At 39.6% G+C, this 14,908-nt stretch overlaps 2 protein-coding genes across 5 annotated transcripts in view; both read left to right on the forward strand.

Annotated features, from left to right (window-relative positions):
• trim36 (tripartite motif containing 36) overlaps window positions 1-1,477 on the forward strand; it is a 16,869-nt gene extending 15,392 nt beyond the window's left edge. Inside the window, exon 11 of the mRNA XM_016259397.1 lies at window positions 1,419-1,477. Within this exon, the coding sequence (XP_016114883.1) occupies window positions 1,419-1,429 (11 nt within the window). The 3' untranslated portion in view covers window positions 1,430-1,477. The remainder of the gene's footprint in view (window positions 1-1,418) is intronic.
• Window positions 1,100-8,224, forward strand: LOC107572963 (transmembrane protein 198-like). 4 transcript variants are annotated; one of them, XM_016259401.1, is made up of 5 exons: window positions 1,100-1,247; window positions 2,337-2,545; window positions 3,788-4,336; window positions 6,347-6,453; window positions 6,547-8,224. In XM_016259401.1, the coding sequence occupies exons 2-5, from the start codon at window positions 2,422-2,424 to the stop codon at window positions 6,697-6,699; spliced, it is 933 nt and encodes a 310-aa protein (XP_016114887.1). In that variant the 5' UTR covers window positions 1,100-1,247; window positions 2,337-2,421; the 3' UTR covers window positions 6,700-8,224. The 4 variants fall into 4 exon arrangements, with proteins under 4 accessions (XP_016114887.1, XP_016114885.1, XP_016114888.1 ...); XM_016259399.1 differs by having other exon boundaries at window positions 1,100-1,243; XM_016259400.1 differs by lacking the exon at window positions 1,100-1,247 and adding an exon at window positions 1,494-1,653.
• The last annotated feature ends 6,684 nt before the right edge of the window (window positions 8,225-14,908 follow it).

A 14,908-nucleotide genomic window follows, 5' to 3' on the forward strand; every position in this document is an offset into this window, starting at 1 on the left:
AAATGTTCTGCTGTTTCTTGTACGTGTTAAACGGGGTCTGTGATCTTTGCGGTGTGTAATGTGGTCCTGAAGTTCTCTAGCACTTTAAAGCATGCATGAGCTTGATGCAGGTGTGATCTATCAGCGGTTTACAGCTCTCTCCGTCACCTGCAGCTGCCTGGTGTTATTTTTAATGTACTGTGTGGGTTTTGTATAAAAATAAATGAATGTCCTTTTAGCTGTGTCCGTCATGTTTCGTTCCCTCTCAAATTAACTTATAAAAAAAAAAAAAATAGAAATGCTGTACTGATAATTTGTATTAATTGATTATAGTGTAACTGGTAATAGTTGGTTATTGTGGTTAATAAATACTAACTTGCAGTAGTTTTAAAATCCTAACCGATTATGAAATCTATATATATATAAATGCCATGTAATATTCCGTTTTGTTAAAATACAATTATTCAGATTTACACCATTCAAATATTTTTGTCATAGCCTGTCATGTAACAACATAAATCATTATTACAGAACGTTATTACCCAGCTTGCACAGGCGTCTGCTAAAGAGTGCTTGATCTGGGAAACATCTGCTGTGTAAAAACAGCTGATACACTTAGAAAAAAGGCAGATTTACATGCATTCTAATACAAGCATCTTCACTTTTATAAACATCTATTTTTACATCTAGAAGATGGTCTAAGAGACATATTGCAGATGAGCAAACACTCTAAAAAAACACATCTTGCAGATGTAAATGCAGACATTAAATATGTGCTGTAGAGAGAACTATCCAAAACACAAACTACTATAAACAAATCATACTCGGAATATAACATGGTGTGCCATATAAGAGATAAAAACTCAATTACAGCATGCAAAGCAAGCATCCACCACAGCTGTATGGTTATTAACTCTGTCACTTTGAGCAGGTGTTGTTGAGAATCATCCTGTTCACATCCATGTAAGTGCATGAAGTGCGTGTGGATAACAAAATCATCCCTTTATTTTCTCTTGTATTGAGAAAGTAAAACAGAGCCGACTCTCATCGTTCACTTAAAGGAGTCGACTCTTTCGAGAACGACTCTTCACCAGGATCAGCTCTTCTGCGACTTCTTCTGACACCGACACCGTGCTATTCGTTGTAAAGTTATTCTGACCTGGTTTATCTTCTGAGCGACTGTGTCGAAGTGTTCGTCCTAGTAACCTGAAAGAAAACGATTGTGTGTTCATTTCGCTCACGAGGATATATCCGATCTGCTTTGGTAAGTGTTTTAAATATTGTTTTTAATCTTCATTTAAAATGTGTCGATGATAAAAACTATTTCTACATTTGACAAGCGTTTAGGTAACGTTAAAGTTACAGAATTGAGATCGAAACTCTTGAAACCAATATAAAATGTGCTCTTAATTCTGTAGTACATAAAGAAACAGCCGCAGTGAGCAAATGAGACTAATCTGTGATTAAAGCCCACTTCAGTCCAGTTTGCTCGTTAGTCAGAGCTTGAGCAGAAAACTGAGCAAGTGCACAAATCACCAAAGCACTGCTAATCTAGAATTAAAGCACATGACAGATGCAATTCTGAACTAAATGATTCAGAGTGTGACATTAGCATGATCTCTCAGCGGCCACAGATTTGATTTCTACACAGTTCAGTTCAGGAGGATTTTTCAGGTGACTAAATTCTTTTATAGAAATAAATGAGGGAGTAAGGTTCATGTCATTAGTTTATATCACAGCAAGTTTGGTCTCCAGGAGCAGATCTTTATGATCAGTGTTGAGATGATCAGATTACTTTTTTCAAGTAACTAGTAAAGTAGCACATCACTGTTTAATTTACAAGAGAATATCGGAGTTACTTTTCCAAATAAGTGACGGCAGTTACTTTGTGTCCTGGTGTTGAGAGAATCAGGAGTGAGTGCAGATGTTCCTGTAGATCTAGACTAATGTGTGTACTCCTCTCACTGCACAGAAACAGATTCAGTATTCCTCAAACAATGAATGAAAACCGTGAGATGCAAACTCAGAATATGACACAAACCTGCAATAATGAAATATGTTGATGATTGAATTTATATTTCCTTCAGCCTCAGGCTTATTCGTTTCACTTTTGGTGTGAAAGGGCTTTTACATTTGCCAAAAATACAACTTTTTTATATTAAAAACAAACGAGCAAGCCCAGCTCAGATGAGAAAAAGCAACATAACATCTTCCCCATCACAGTTTCTGATCTTTAGCTTGCTGGGTGTGAGCGGGTCGTTCTGTTGGTTTTAGGACTGTAGGAACCTCTTCTGACGAGATCCTGTAATGAGCACGCGTGTCCTTCTGTTTAAAACAATGTGTTCTCTTTTTTTCAGGCACTTTTGAACACATTTGGAGCAATGCAAGGATTAGAAACACACTTCGCCTGCAGCAGTGAGTGAGGAAGCGTTCGAGAGCAGCATGACGAACGAGACGGAGACCGCAAGAGTGGCCTGCGCTCCGGAGATCAGGAGAGAATATGAGCTGGGACCGGCTGTTACCTGCTCGCTCTGCCTCGCTCTGGGGCTCATTTACTGTTTCTGCGGTGAGTCTGAAAGAGACACGAACACAGATAATCAGTGCAAGCAGAAGTTAACCGTAGAGTGCATGAACACAAAAACCCACACGAGGGCTGAAATGATTTCTACTGGATTTAGTTTTGATTGTATACTACCGTTTAAATGTTTCTGTACAGTTAGTTGTTCTCATGTACACTAAATAAAAACTACAATTCAGGGTTACTAACTAGAACTAGAACTTCAAACTTCTGTTGAGAGGTTTTGAGCTTAATGTCCAGCGTTGTCTTCCAAGCGATGTGCAGACTGAAGTCTATGAAATTAAATATAGTGATTATATCAGTGTTATACGACTGTGCACAAGTACTTAAACGCTTTATGCTTTCTAGGGTTGCGACATGGACTTACGCTGCTTTCTGCTTCAGCTGTAATGTGGCTCACACAAAAGCATGTTTTCAGCTGGTGCGATAGTTATCTCAATAACAGTTACACAAGGAAACTGAGAACAATAAGGCAGTGTGTAAAATGTAGTGCTATTTAAAACATCAATGTAAAAACAGATGGACCTTCAGCTGAACGCTGTTGGACTGAACAAACACGTTTTGGGACCAGCCTCAGATCTGTGCTTGTTCCTCTAAGTTTAGCTCTATTGTTAGTCAGGAAGGACATCCAGAAATATCCGACTGTACTCGGTCCAGACTGTCGTACCTGCTGCGGTCGAGTAAAAGCTGCTGAGGGACACCAGGGATGTTTAGATGTTTGTACTGCAAAACAAGACAAATACTGAGGAAGGTATTCGTTTTTTTCCAGTTCATGCAACATTTAATGCCACGACTTTATGAATTTAAGACTTTCATCAGGCCTTAATTTTGTGTACGGGAGAATAAAGAGAAACCTTGTAAGTGGTTAGTTGCCAGTTATAGCATACTCTACCCATCCATAGCAACACGGGAGAGTTGATTTTTCTGAGCTCATTGGCAGATATTTGTTGTTTTAATCATAAACTATTTTCATTTTGATCAATTTCTCATACTTGCTCTTAAAAAGGTCTTTAAAAAGCCTTAAATGTACCTTCATAAAACCTGCAGAAACCCAGACTTAGCTGCATGCGAGATAATCAACAACACACTATATTCACTGTGATCAGGCACATATTGGTCAACAGCAGTGGCTGATTAGTGCAGTTAATAAGGACGTGTGGTGAAGCACTGATTGTGATGAATGTGAATCGTCGTTTGTAACTGATGTCACGTTCTGGTCCTGCTCTCCAGGTTACCGCTGTTTTAAGACGGTGCTGTTTGTGTCGGGCCTGGCGTGGGGCGCTGCTGTGGGACAGCTGCTGTGTGTGCAGGAGCGTCTGCTGGACGGCTGGACGCGGGCGAGCGTCTCTCTGGGCGTGGGTCTGCTGGCGGCGCTCGTGGCGGTGCTGGTGCGGAGCGTTGGGCTCTTCCTCACTGGCCTCCAACTGGGAGCGCTGCTCTCCGGCGCCGCCCTGCTGCTGCTGGGACAGTATTACCCCGTGCTCAGCCCGCCGTGGGCCCCTGTCGGCGCGGTCGTAGGAGCCAGTGTCTTCTGTGCCGTCATCACTCTGTGCTGGAGGAAGGCCATGATGGTAGCTGCTACGGCTTCGGTCGGGGCCGCGGGGGCCACGGTGTGTGTGGGTTACTGGGTGGAGACGCCTGTGCTGGTGCTGCGGGCGTTTGAGGGTCTGAAGACACAACAGGGCTTGTGCTGGTACAGCTGGCCGGTGATTGGGATTTGGCCTGTACTCACAGCACTGGGGATGCTGGTCCAGTGCAGAATCACAGCGCATTCTGACGGTATCGGCTCACATCACAAACAAACCACAGAAGACACACGCAGGCCACATTTCACCCCAACAGAGAGAAAATACAGCTCATTTCAGCTTTCGTTTGTACTGCCAAAAACAGGGATGCACCGATACCTTTTTTTTCTGATCCGATCCGACTGATACCGATACCAGCACAGGTTTTGTTTTTTTGTTTTTTTGTTTTTTTTTAATCAATGTAGAATTTCTATACCTCTGAGTGTTGATCTGATCATCTCTGTTTTGTGTGTTAAACACAATCTACTAAATATAGACAACTTCATTATGCACAAAAATAACATAAAAAATATAATCATATCTATGACAAAAATACTATTATAAACTAGGTCAGTGGGTAATTCAACAGCAGAAGTTACTCTAGAAAAATCATGTGTACAATAATTTTATCAAATCTAAACCTTTATTCAAAAAGCATTATTTAGTGGAGAACAAAGAAAAGTGAATAAGTGTAGGACTAAATCTGGTAAACTGTTACACATTGCTCTTTGTATTGTTGTAAAATACATTCATGAAAAACAAGTAAATATATTTAGATATAAATATATACTATAACATTAAAATATATTCCATTTAAATGTACAGCGCAATAAAGAGGCGGCAGCATATGATAGATAAGACAACAAGAAAGGCTATTAATAATCTTTCATTGCGCAGAAGTATTATAACATGAAAGGCACCAATGCAGAGCAGCACAACGCTCCTTTATTGAAGCAACAGTGTTCCCAGTGCTCTCGACTGCAGTGCTGTGATCGAACAGACATATGGTAGAAAGTTCGGTGATTCAGAAACAGCACTAAACTCCAGCCAGATAAAGTCCTTTTATGCAAAACCATTGATCTTTATCTACAGATCAAGTGTTATAATAGCAACACTGAATCATCTTGCAGAGAGTTTCAGCGTCTTGACTGTCGTAACTGATGACAGCGCAAAGAAGAGTTTAACGACTCTAATATTCATCTGAACCTCACATTAAACTACAGAACGGCTTCAGAAGACTTGGAATATAGTGCACGAAAACTTTACGGTGCTTTATAATGTTTTTGTGCCTTTCGTGGAGCTTAATAATAACTCTGATCCTGATACCTGATCCGGCAGAAAACAGCAGCATCGGATCCTGAGTATCGGATCGCTGCATCCCTAGCCAAAAATCTAGTTGTTTTTGTTTTGGGGTGAAATATGACCTGCATGTGTTCTTGAGAACTTTCCAGAATACATACAAAAACTATAAGAGGAAAAACTCAGACAAACGCAGGGTTTCTGTGGGTCTTAAAAACTCTTCATTCACCCGTCCACAGATTATAAGCTCTTAAATCAGAGCAGAAAGTCCTACATTCATAAAATCGTACTGCAAAAAATGCTTTTCTTACTTAGATTTTTTTGTCTTGCTTTCAGCCAAAATATCTAAAAATTCTTAAATCAAGAAGGATTTTCTAGACAAGTAAAAATTATTGTCTTGTTCTCAGAAAAAACATGTCAAAATTAAGTGAGTTTTTGCTTAGAACAAGCTAAATAATCTGCCAATGTGGTTAGCAAAATAATCTTATTTCAAACAGAAAACAATATTATTTTGCTTCTTTCAGCCAAAAGTTCACTTAATTTTTACATGTTTTTTCTGAGAACAAGACAATAATTTTTATTAAATTATACTAAATTATAGTGTGATCAGAAGGTATAGTAAAGATTATTTCCATATTCTGCTGTTTGAGCAGACATATTCAAACCATAAGAGTTTTTTTTCTGTAAAATTAATCGGAAAGTAATAGAGATCTGTTGGAAGTTTATTTTTCAAAACTCTGAATTGTTAAGAAAACATATTGGCATGTTGTTTTCCATTCAGTTTATTCCTTAAATTAAATTGGTCTTGAAAAGATCTTAAAAAGTCTTGCATTTGCCTGCAGAAACCCTGCGAAGAAAAAGGCATTAGGGTGGCTGAAGGGACTGTGTCTGTGTGTGTGTGTGTGTGTGTGTGTGTGGTGTCAAGAGTGTGTGACGGGTGAACAGAAGCAGCTGGATCTGACGAGGATCAGACAGACGCGTGGCCGCAGACCGCCGGCCCTCCAGCGCTACACGGGAGACGTGCTGGCCCCGGTACGGCCCCGGCACACGTTACACGTCTTTATCATCACGCGGTGTCTGCTTTACTCTGATCTCAGCGTCTGCTGTCTGTCTGTCTGTCTGCAGAGTTATCTGGCGAGTCTGCGAGAGCGGCAGACACACACGGGCTCCTCGCTGTGGAGCTTGAGCTCCGTTCATCACATCATGATCGACTTTGATTCTGAGACGGGATCGCTGGTGCCTCTCACTACTTCAGCGTCGGCTCTTCTCAGACTGTAAAGCAATCGCACGTGATCTCGGAGGACGCATCTACTCCGCTGATCTGAGTCTGCAGTTCACCTCAGCTGCACGCAAACACACTTACTTTACAAATAGCTTCAGTCTTATTCACAAGACACTGATTATATTGAGATGTTTATTAAAGCTTGTCTCCGAGCGTGGTACGGCTGTATGTGGACACCGGGCTTCTGCAGGTCTGAGAGAGGGTTCAAAGAGTCTTCATTCACTCTTCCACAAATGAAGGCCTAAAAAGCTCTTAAATCAGAGCAGAAAGTCTTAGATTCATAAAGTCGTGGCATGCTGTGCTAAAAATGAATGTCTTCCTCAGTATTTCTGTCTTGTTCTTCAGTCAAATATCTAAACATCCTTAAATCAAGAGAACCTGTTTCACTTTGAATTAAGTGGATTTTTCCGACTCTGTTGGCAGATATCTCTTGTCGCTTTGACCATTTGACTTCTGTTCAATTTATTCTCTTCACTTCAAAACTTTTCACTAAATGTATCTCCATAAAACCTGCAGAAACCCTGTTATATATCAAATTTCACAAATGAAAATAACTTGCTGAATTTTGATCAGTGAGTATTTTGTTGATTTGTGTGATTCATGTTCTGCTGGTGGTCAGTAAGTTTCATTGAGTCGGGCTTTCAGTCCTGCTCCTGGGGGCCCACGGCTCTGTCTCCTTTATTTAACGCCTGATTGAGACCATCAGCTGGTTAGGAGAGGTCCATGTGTGTCAGAGACATCTGATTGACTTTATCAGGACGCTCTGTAGATGACAGACAGCGGATTAGCCCAGCATGAGTTTGAAAAGTAGTTTTACAGCAAAAAAAGATTAGACACAATCCAGGCATCCATGGAAAAAATAAAAGTTTCTGGAAATGATTCATGAAAATGCATTGGCACACGTCTGAAGGTTGGATTTGATGAAGTACAGCACGAGTGTGTGTCAGTGTGCTGGAACTTCCTGATGTTCCCTACTGAGGGCACTAAAACAGGCTTGCGCTATTCACTCTGAACTGTTGGTGTTTCAGCATCATTTTACATTTAAAGCGTCTTTGCTGTCATTTGAAATGATTATTTCTGTAATGACAAACAGGTGTTTTTATTCTGTGCTCTGTTTTCCTCTAAACTTCACAGCATATTTTCATTGTACAAAAATGAATTCCGCGTAATGAACTAATGCATTATTCTCTATTAGCGTTCGTGCAGAATGAAAGACTTCCTTTAAATGTGTTATTAGATGCGTTTATCTCTGCATCTCTGAAAATGATCTTATTTCCTCCAGTTAATACATTTACTAGCCATCCACTGTCGTGTAAAGACACTATAACTTACAACTGTGACTTTCGTTTCAATTCTTTTTATTAATACTCATTTGAATAATAAAAAATGAATCAAAAGTGATTAAAAGCTTATGTGCGTCTAATACATCAGTTACTAGAGTCATGCATAAGTATATATACATGTACAGTATATATGTGCTCATGTATACATCAGAGATGACTAATAAACTGCTGACAATGACTGGTAATTTGTCCGAGATCTTAACTATAGATGATGTGCTGTTTGATGTATGACATGCTGAATATAACCCATGATGAAGGTTAGTGGTCACAGTGCATCCATCGCGGAACACATAGACGCGTCCGTTGCTCCCCGTGAACGCAGCGTCCGGATCCGAGGGCATGAGCTGCAGGGGTTTAGCCGAACCCAGTTCATCCCAGAGCCAGTATTCTGATCCCTGCGGAACAGACACACATCACACTCGGCTCGAGCAGAACATCTCCCGCAGATTCTCACCCGGATGAAGACGAGCGCGCGGCGGCACTGGAGGAGGACCGCGGCCTGGGTGCTGGAGGAGGTGCTGGAGGGGATGCTGGAGGGGGCGCTGGAGGAGGACCGCAGCCTGGGTGCTGGAGGGGGTGCTGGAGGGGGCGCTGGAGGAGGACCGCGGCCTGGGTGCTGGAGGGGATGCTGAGGCGTCTGGGGTAGCCCTGGTCCAGTTTAAAGCCGGAATATCTCCAGACTTTATCTCCTGTGGAAACCAGGTGCAGAGGATTAACATTAATAACTCCATGTTGGAATTACAGCAGTGTGTTCAAATAGTGTTTCTATAGACACTTTCTAGGTCAGTTTCAACAGATACAGTACTTGTCAAAAGTTTGGAAACATTTTAAATGTTTCTGAAAGAGTCTCTTATGCTCATCGGAGCTGCATTTATTTGATCAAAAATGCAGTAAAAATGTGAAATATTGAAGTTTAAAACAGCTGTTTCCTATGTGAATCTCTGTTAAACTGTAATGTATTTCTGTGATGCGCAGCTGTATTTTCAGCATCATTCCTCCAGTCTTCAGTGTCACATGATCTTCAGAAATCAGTATAATATGCTGATCTGCTGCTCGAGAAACATTTCTGATTATTATCAATGTTGAAAACAGTCGTGCTGCACAATATTTTTGTGGAAACTGTGATGCATTTTATTTTTCAGGATTCACAGATGAACCGAAAGTTCAAAAGAACAGCATTTATTTGAAACAGAAATCTTTTGTAACTTTATAAATGTCTTTACTCTCACTTTTGATCAGTTTAATGCATCCGTGATCAATAAAAGTGTTAATTTATTTAAAAGCACTTGCACACATACCCCAAAAATTTGAATGGAAGTGCATTACGGTTTCCACAAAAATACTGAGTATTGATAATAATCAGAAATGTTGATCACAATAATTAGAATATATTGTAATATACAGTACGTTATACAATATATATATATTGTGTTTTTGATCAATTAAATGCAGCTTTGGTGAGCAGAAGAGACCTAAAAATATATCTAAATTACGACCTATGCTCTCAATGTCAAATGCAGAAATGTTAATTCATGCGTTCATGACCTCAAGGTTAGATTATTGTAATGCTTTATTGGGTGGTTGTTCTGCACGCTTAATAAACAAACTCCAGCTGATCTAGAATGCAGCAGCTAGAGTTCTTACTAGAACCAGGAAGTATGAGCATATTAGCCCGGTTCTGTCAACACTGCACTGGCTCCCTATTAAACATCCTATAGATTTTAAAATCTTGCTAATTACTTATAAAGCCCTGAATGGTTTAGCACCTCAGTATTTGAACAAGCTCTTATTGTATTATAGTCCTCACGTCTTCTGCGCTCTCAAAACTCTGGCCATTTGATAATACCTAGAATATCAAAATCAACTGCGGGCGGCAGATCCTTCTCCTGTTTAGCTCCCAAACTCTGGAATAACCTACCTAACATTGTTCGGGAGGCAGACACACTCTGTCAGTTTAAATCTAGATTAAAGACCCATCTCTTTAACCTGGCTTACACATAACACACTAATACGCTTCTAATATTCAAATCCGTTAAAGGATTGTTAGGCTGCATTAATTAGGACAACCGGAACCGGGAACACTTCTCATAACACCTGATGTACTTGCTACATCACTAGAAGAATGGCATCTACGCTAATATTAGTCTGTTTCTCTCTTATTCCGAGGTCACCGTAGCCACCAGATCCAGTCTGTATCCAGATCAGATAGTCACTGCAGCAGTGTTAATTTTGACAGCAAATTTTGATTTAGTTTCAGTCATAGTCTTTTGACTAAAATGTAATTTAGTTTTAGTCATATTTTAGTCATCTGAATTGTTTTTAGTTTTAGTCTAGTTATAGTTGACTAAATATCATACAATTTTATTCGGCTAAAATCTAATGGGTTTAGTTACAGTGTAATGCATTTATTAAGAATTTCTCTAAAACTCATTATATAGGTTTGATATGAAGGTTTTATCATGATATACACCGATTTAACTGCGGTGACACACAACATGCCTTTGTGTTAAAATTAAATAAAACCACTCCTCATAAAGAACAAGAACATGGTCTACATTTTAATGAAATACCAATGGTTATATCGGCTAATTATGCATTCTTTATAGCAACTTGTTTACCATATTCTTCATTCTTTCAAGCAGACATATTTATTTCTATAAATAAATTTAGATTAATCGTTAGGGCTACTAAAGTTTTTCAGTCAAGCGCAGTGAGTGATTTTCTGTCTTTCTGTTGTTGCTTGATTAACATCAATGACTCGGACAATAGCAACTAAATTAGGCTGCTATCCCTTTAAAACCGAACGCACAGCTGCAATGGATGCAATGTACTGATACACGTTCTCCCTACTGTTTACGTTCACTTAAGACGTAATCAACTGTGTTTACGCGAATACTCGTCAAAACGGACACTTTGACATTTTGTGTGTAATTCTCCGTTCATGCGACTCGAGAGAGTACTCGCGCTGTGAGGCGCTTTCTGTGTGTGTGTGCTTCAGTGTCTGCGCTCAGATAACCGGACCGACCCGAGTTCTCTCTTGCGTCGTCAGATTTATCTATATGTCTGCTCTTCTCTTACTCCCACATATTGACATTTTTGAACGTTTTATGCAACGTGCAGCAAGTGTACGTTTGCTTATGTCCCGCCGGTTCATATGTACGCATCTAACCTCCGAACCACGCAGCAGATTTATTCTGAATTAATCTCCTACCAAATCGTCCCTCCCTAACGTTTTTGTCAGATTTTTATTTTATTTATTTTATTTTTAAATGTCAATAAATATTCGTCATAGTTTTTGTCATTCAAAAAGAGTTTCAGTTCGTTATCGTCGGTGAAAAAAATGTTGTTGACGAAAATTATGACGAAAATTATTATTATTAGACTTTGCTGCAGCCTGGAATTAAACCACATCATGCTGGTTTGGTCTGGTCAGAGGAGAACTGGCCACCGACTGAGCCTGGTTTCTCCCAAGGATTTTTTCTCCATTCTGTCACTGATGGAGTTTTGGTTCCTCTGGTTTGTTTAGCTGGGGACACTTGACTGATTGCACAGACACTATTGAAGAGAGCTGAACTGGATGAAGACATCACTGAATCATCAATGAACTGACTGTTTTCTATGGTCCTCTTGCATTATTGACACACTATAAAGGTGACTTGAATTTACTTATTTAAAAATTTTGAAAATCATCATGTTTCCAATCGTAATGTTCCTGTATCTATTTGAATTCAACACTGTGTTAAGTTTCGGTTCACCTTTAAGAAAATAGGATTTGTTGGTTCTTTGCGAGTGAACGGCTGCATTGATGTTGCCGGGCAGTTATTTCCGCAGGGCATTAATGGGAACGGGACTGTTATAACCTGAATCTGAGAGCGTCCACCCGTAATGACCGCTGAAAGCAAGCGTCTTGTGAAGAGGCCCTGAGAAGACAAAGCACAAGGACATCACGCTCCCTAAGGTCGCAAAACTCTGGACTTTTGGTAGTACCTAGGATAGCAAAGTCCACTAAAGGAGGTAGAGCTTTTTCGCATTTGGCTCCCAAACTCTGGAATAGCCTTCCTGATAACGTTCGGGGTTCAGACACACTCTCTCTGTTTAAATCTAGATTAAAGACTGTTAGAAAACACTCTCTGTTTTGAGAATGCCTTACCCCTCCTTTCTCACTCTTTCTCTCTCCTTCTCTGTATCACCCCTCCTCTATCTGCTCTCTCTCTCTCTTGTATGGTGTTTGAATGTCTCTTACTCAATATTCAAGGTAAAGGAGTTTGTGCTGATTTATAAGGGGGGTTCAGCCTCTGTCGCCAGGAAGTCTATTCCTTATATGGATATGTTTTTCTGTATATGTGGCAATTTTATACAAAACACATGTTCTTGGGAAAAACATCCTGTATGGGTATGTCCCCCTATCCTCATTGGTACTCAATATTCAAGGTAAAGGAGTTTGTGCTGATTTATAAGTGCTGCAGCCTGGAATTAAACCACATCATGCTGTTTCGCCTGGCCAGAGGAATACTGCACCCCTGAGCCTGGTGTCTCAGTTTTCTATTGTCCTCTTGCATTATTGACACACCATTTTCCTGTTTAACACTGTAAAGCTGCACAATCTCTATTTTATAAAGGGTTATAGAAATAAAGGTGATACTTTTACTGGAGATGCAGAATGAAAATATGAAGTCTTGTTTTCTGAGAAACTGAACAAAATGAAGTGAGTTTATGATTAAAACAATGACAAATATCTGTCACTGGATTGTGAAAACTTGCTTTCCCTTTGAATTAAGTTGATTTTGCTGAGCTCATTGGTAGATACTGGTTCTATTTTATCACAAATTCACTTCATTTTGATCAATTTCTCAAAACACCTCATGTCATTTTGATTTAAGAATTTTTTGACATTTGCACTGGGAAAAAAATATATATAAAATATATAAATAATATATATAAAATATATATATATTTTTTCATCAGTATATATATATATATATATACAGTGGGTACGGAAAGTATTCAGACCCCCTTACATTTTTCACTCGATGAAGAACAGCACTTTATTGCAGTGTGATCAGAAGGTACAATAAATAAATAAATAAAAATGTCCATATTCTTTTTATGCTATTTTGTATGTGAGTAAAATGAATTAGTAGATATGTAGATATTGTAGATATGTTGGAAGGAAGTTGTATTGACATATTGTTCCCTTTAATTTATCCTTAAATTTTCTTTAATTGGTTTTTAAGCAGTTTTTAAAAAGTCTTAAACTGACCTTTGTAAAACTAGCATGAACACAGCTGAGTGCCTGAAACTTGAGGAACGTTCGAACGACAGATACGCATTAGCACAGACTGAGCAAACGTTTTGCAACCACACACATTTTGACATTAAGTTTCCTGATATTCAGAGCACATATTCCTCAAGCCCGCTTCTGCCACTGAATAAAACATTTAAAAATGTAGTCTTTTTTTAACTTCTTTTTCTCGATATTCTGACTTTTGTCTTAGAATTGCATGATATAAACTCGCAATTCTGAGAAATAAAGTCAGACTTTGGAAATATAAACTCGCAAAAAAGTCAGAATTGTGAGATAAAAAGTCACAATTAACTATTTTTTTTTATTTAATAAAAGATCAAAAAAGGCAATTGCGAGTTTATATCACCCACTTCTGAGGAAAAAGGTCAGAATTGCGAGTTTTCATCTCGCGATTCAATTCTGACTTTTTTTCACATTTCAGATAAAAAGTAGCAATTATCTTTTTATTTTTATTTTTATTTTATTCAGTGGCGGAAACGGGCTTCCATAGCTTTCATACTCAAAAGATGAGATGTATTTCTAAAAACTAAATTATATACAAATGCCTAGAGGAGTCATTTCAGACACTCCGCTCTGATGTTTGCTGGAATAAGTTCAGTGTAAAGAGAAGCACGGTCTCTCCTGTGGAAGGACAGTTTGATGTCTGCGTGACCTCCGCTGACCTCCTGGAAGTGAAGAGGGCTGACGGCGCTCCAGTAACCGTCCCAGACAAATCCCATAATATACCCTATAATATAATATAATAAACCCTATAATCCCATGGTTATAGATGCGGAACGTCAGTCTCTTCTTCCGCCACTGACCTGCAGCGCACGCACTCGCTCAGACTGGCAGTTAGGATTAACAGTATACTTCTGTTCTGGGAAAGAACAAGCCTTGCATGGATAAGATTTAAGGATATATATTCTTAAATCAATGCAATGAGATAAATCAAGGCAATGTTCTCCTGAGAAAGCTGCTGAAGCAGAACTGAAATGGTCAAAAGAGTGGACTGATGCTACGCTTGGTTTTCGATACAGTGCTTCATTTTTAATCAGTACAGACTGACCTGCGCTGAGGTGTGTTTGCGTGACTCACCCAGAATGAGGTATTTCAGCAGGCGGCTGAAGGGGTCGCTCAGGCCGCAGCGGGCGGCTCTCATCATGACCAGCGTGCTGCTGTCCGGACGCCCCGTCACACGCAGATCCATCACCTGCTGGAAGATCCTGAAAACATACATTACAGATCACAGACCAGATGGGGAGAGCGGGGTAAGCTGTGTCACGCCGCCTTCTAGAAAACTGTAAAGAGTTTTATTTGTCACATGCTGCAGGATAAGAGATGCTTGGGTTAGTTTTATCATGTATCATCTTCATCTCTGTGTTCCTTTAGTTACAGACACCTTCAGTGGAGAGCAGGCGTCCTGAAACAGATTTACAGTTTGGGTTTTACCTCATTTCTTCTTTCCTAATGGACAACGTAAGTAAAAGTGCACAGCTTACCCCATTGACTGTGTGTGTGTGTGTGAGTGTGTGTGTGTGTGAGTGTGTGTGTGTGTGTGTGTGTGTGTGTGTGTGT

Source organism: Sinocyclocheilus grahami, unplaced genomic scaffold (assembly GCF_001515645.1).
Source record: "Sinocyclocheilus grahami isolate Dianchi unplaced genomic scaffold, SAMN03320097.WGS_v1.1 scaffold1840.1, whole genome shotgun sequence".
In the NCBI taxonomy this organism is placed as follows: Eukaryota; Metazoa; Chordata; class Actinopteri; order Cypriniformes; family Cyprinidae; genus Sinocyclocheilus; species Sinocyclocheilus grahami.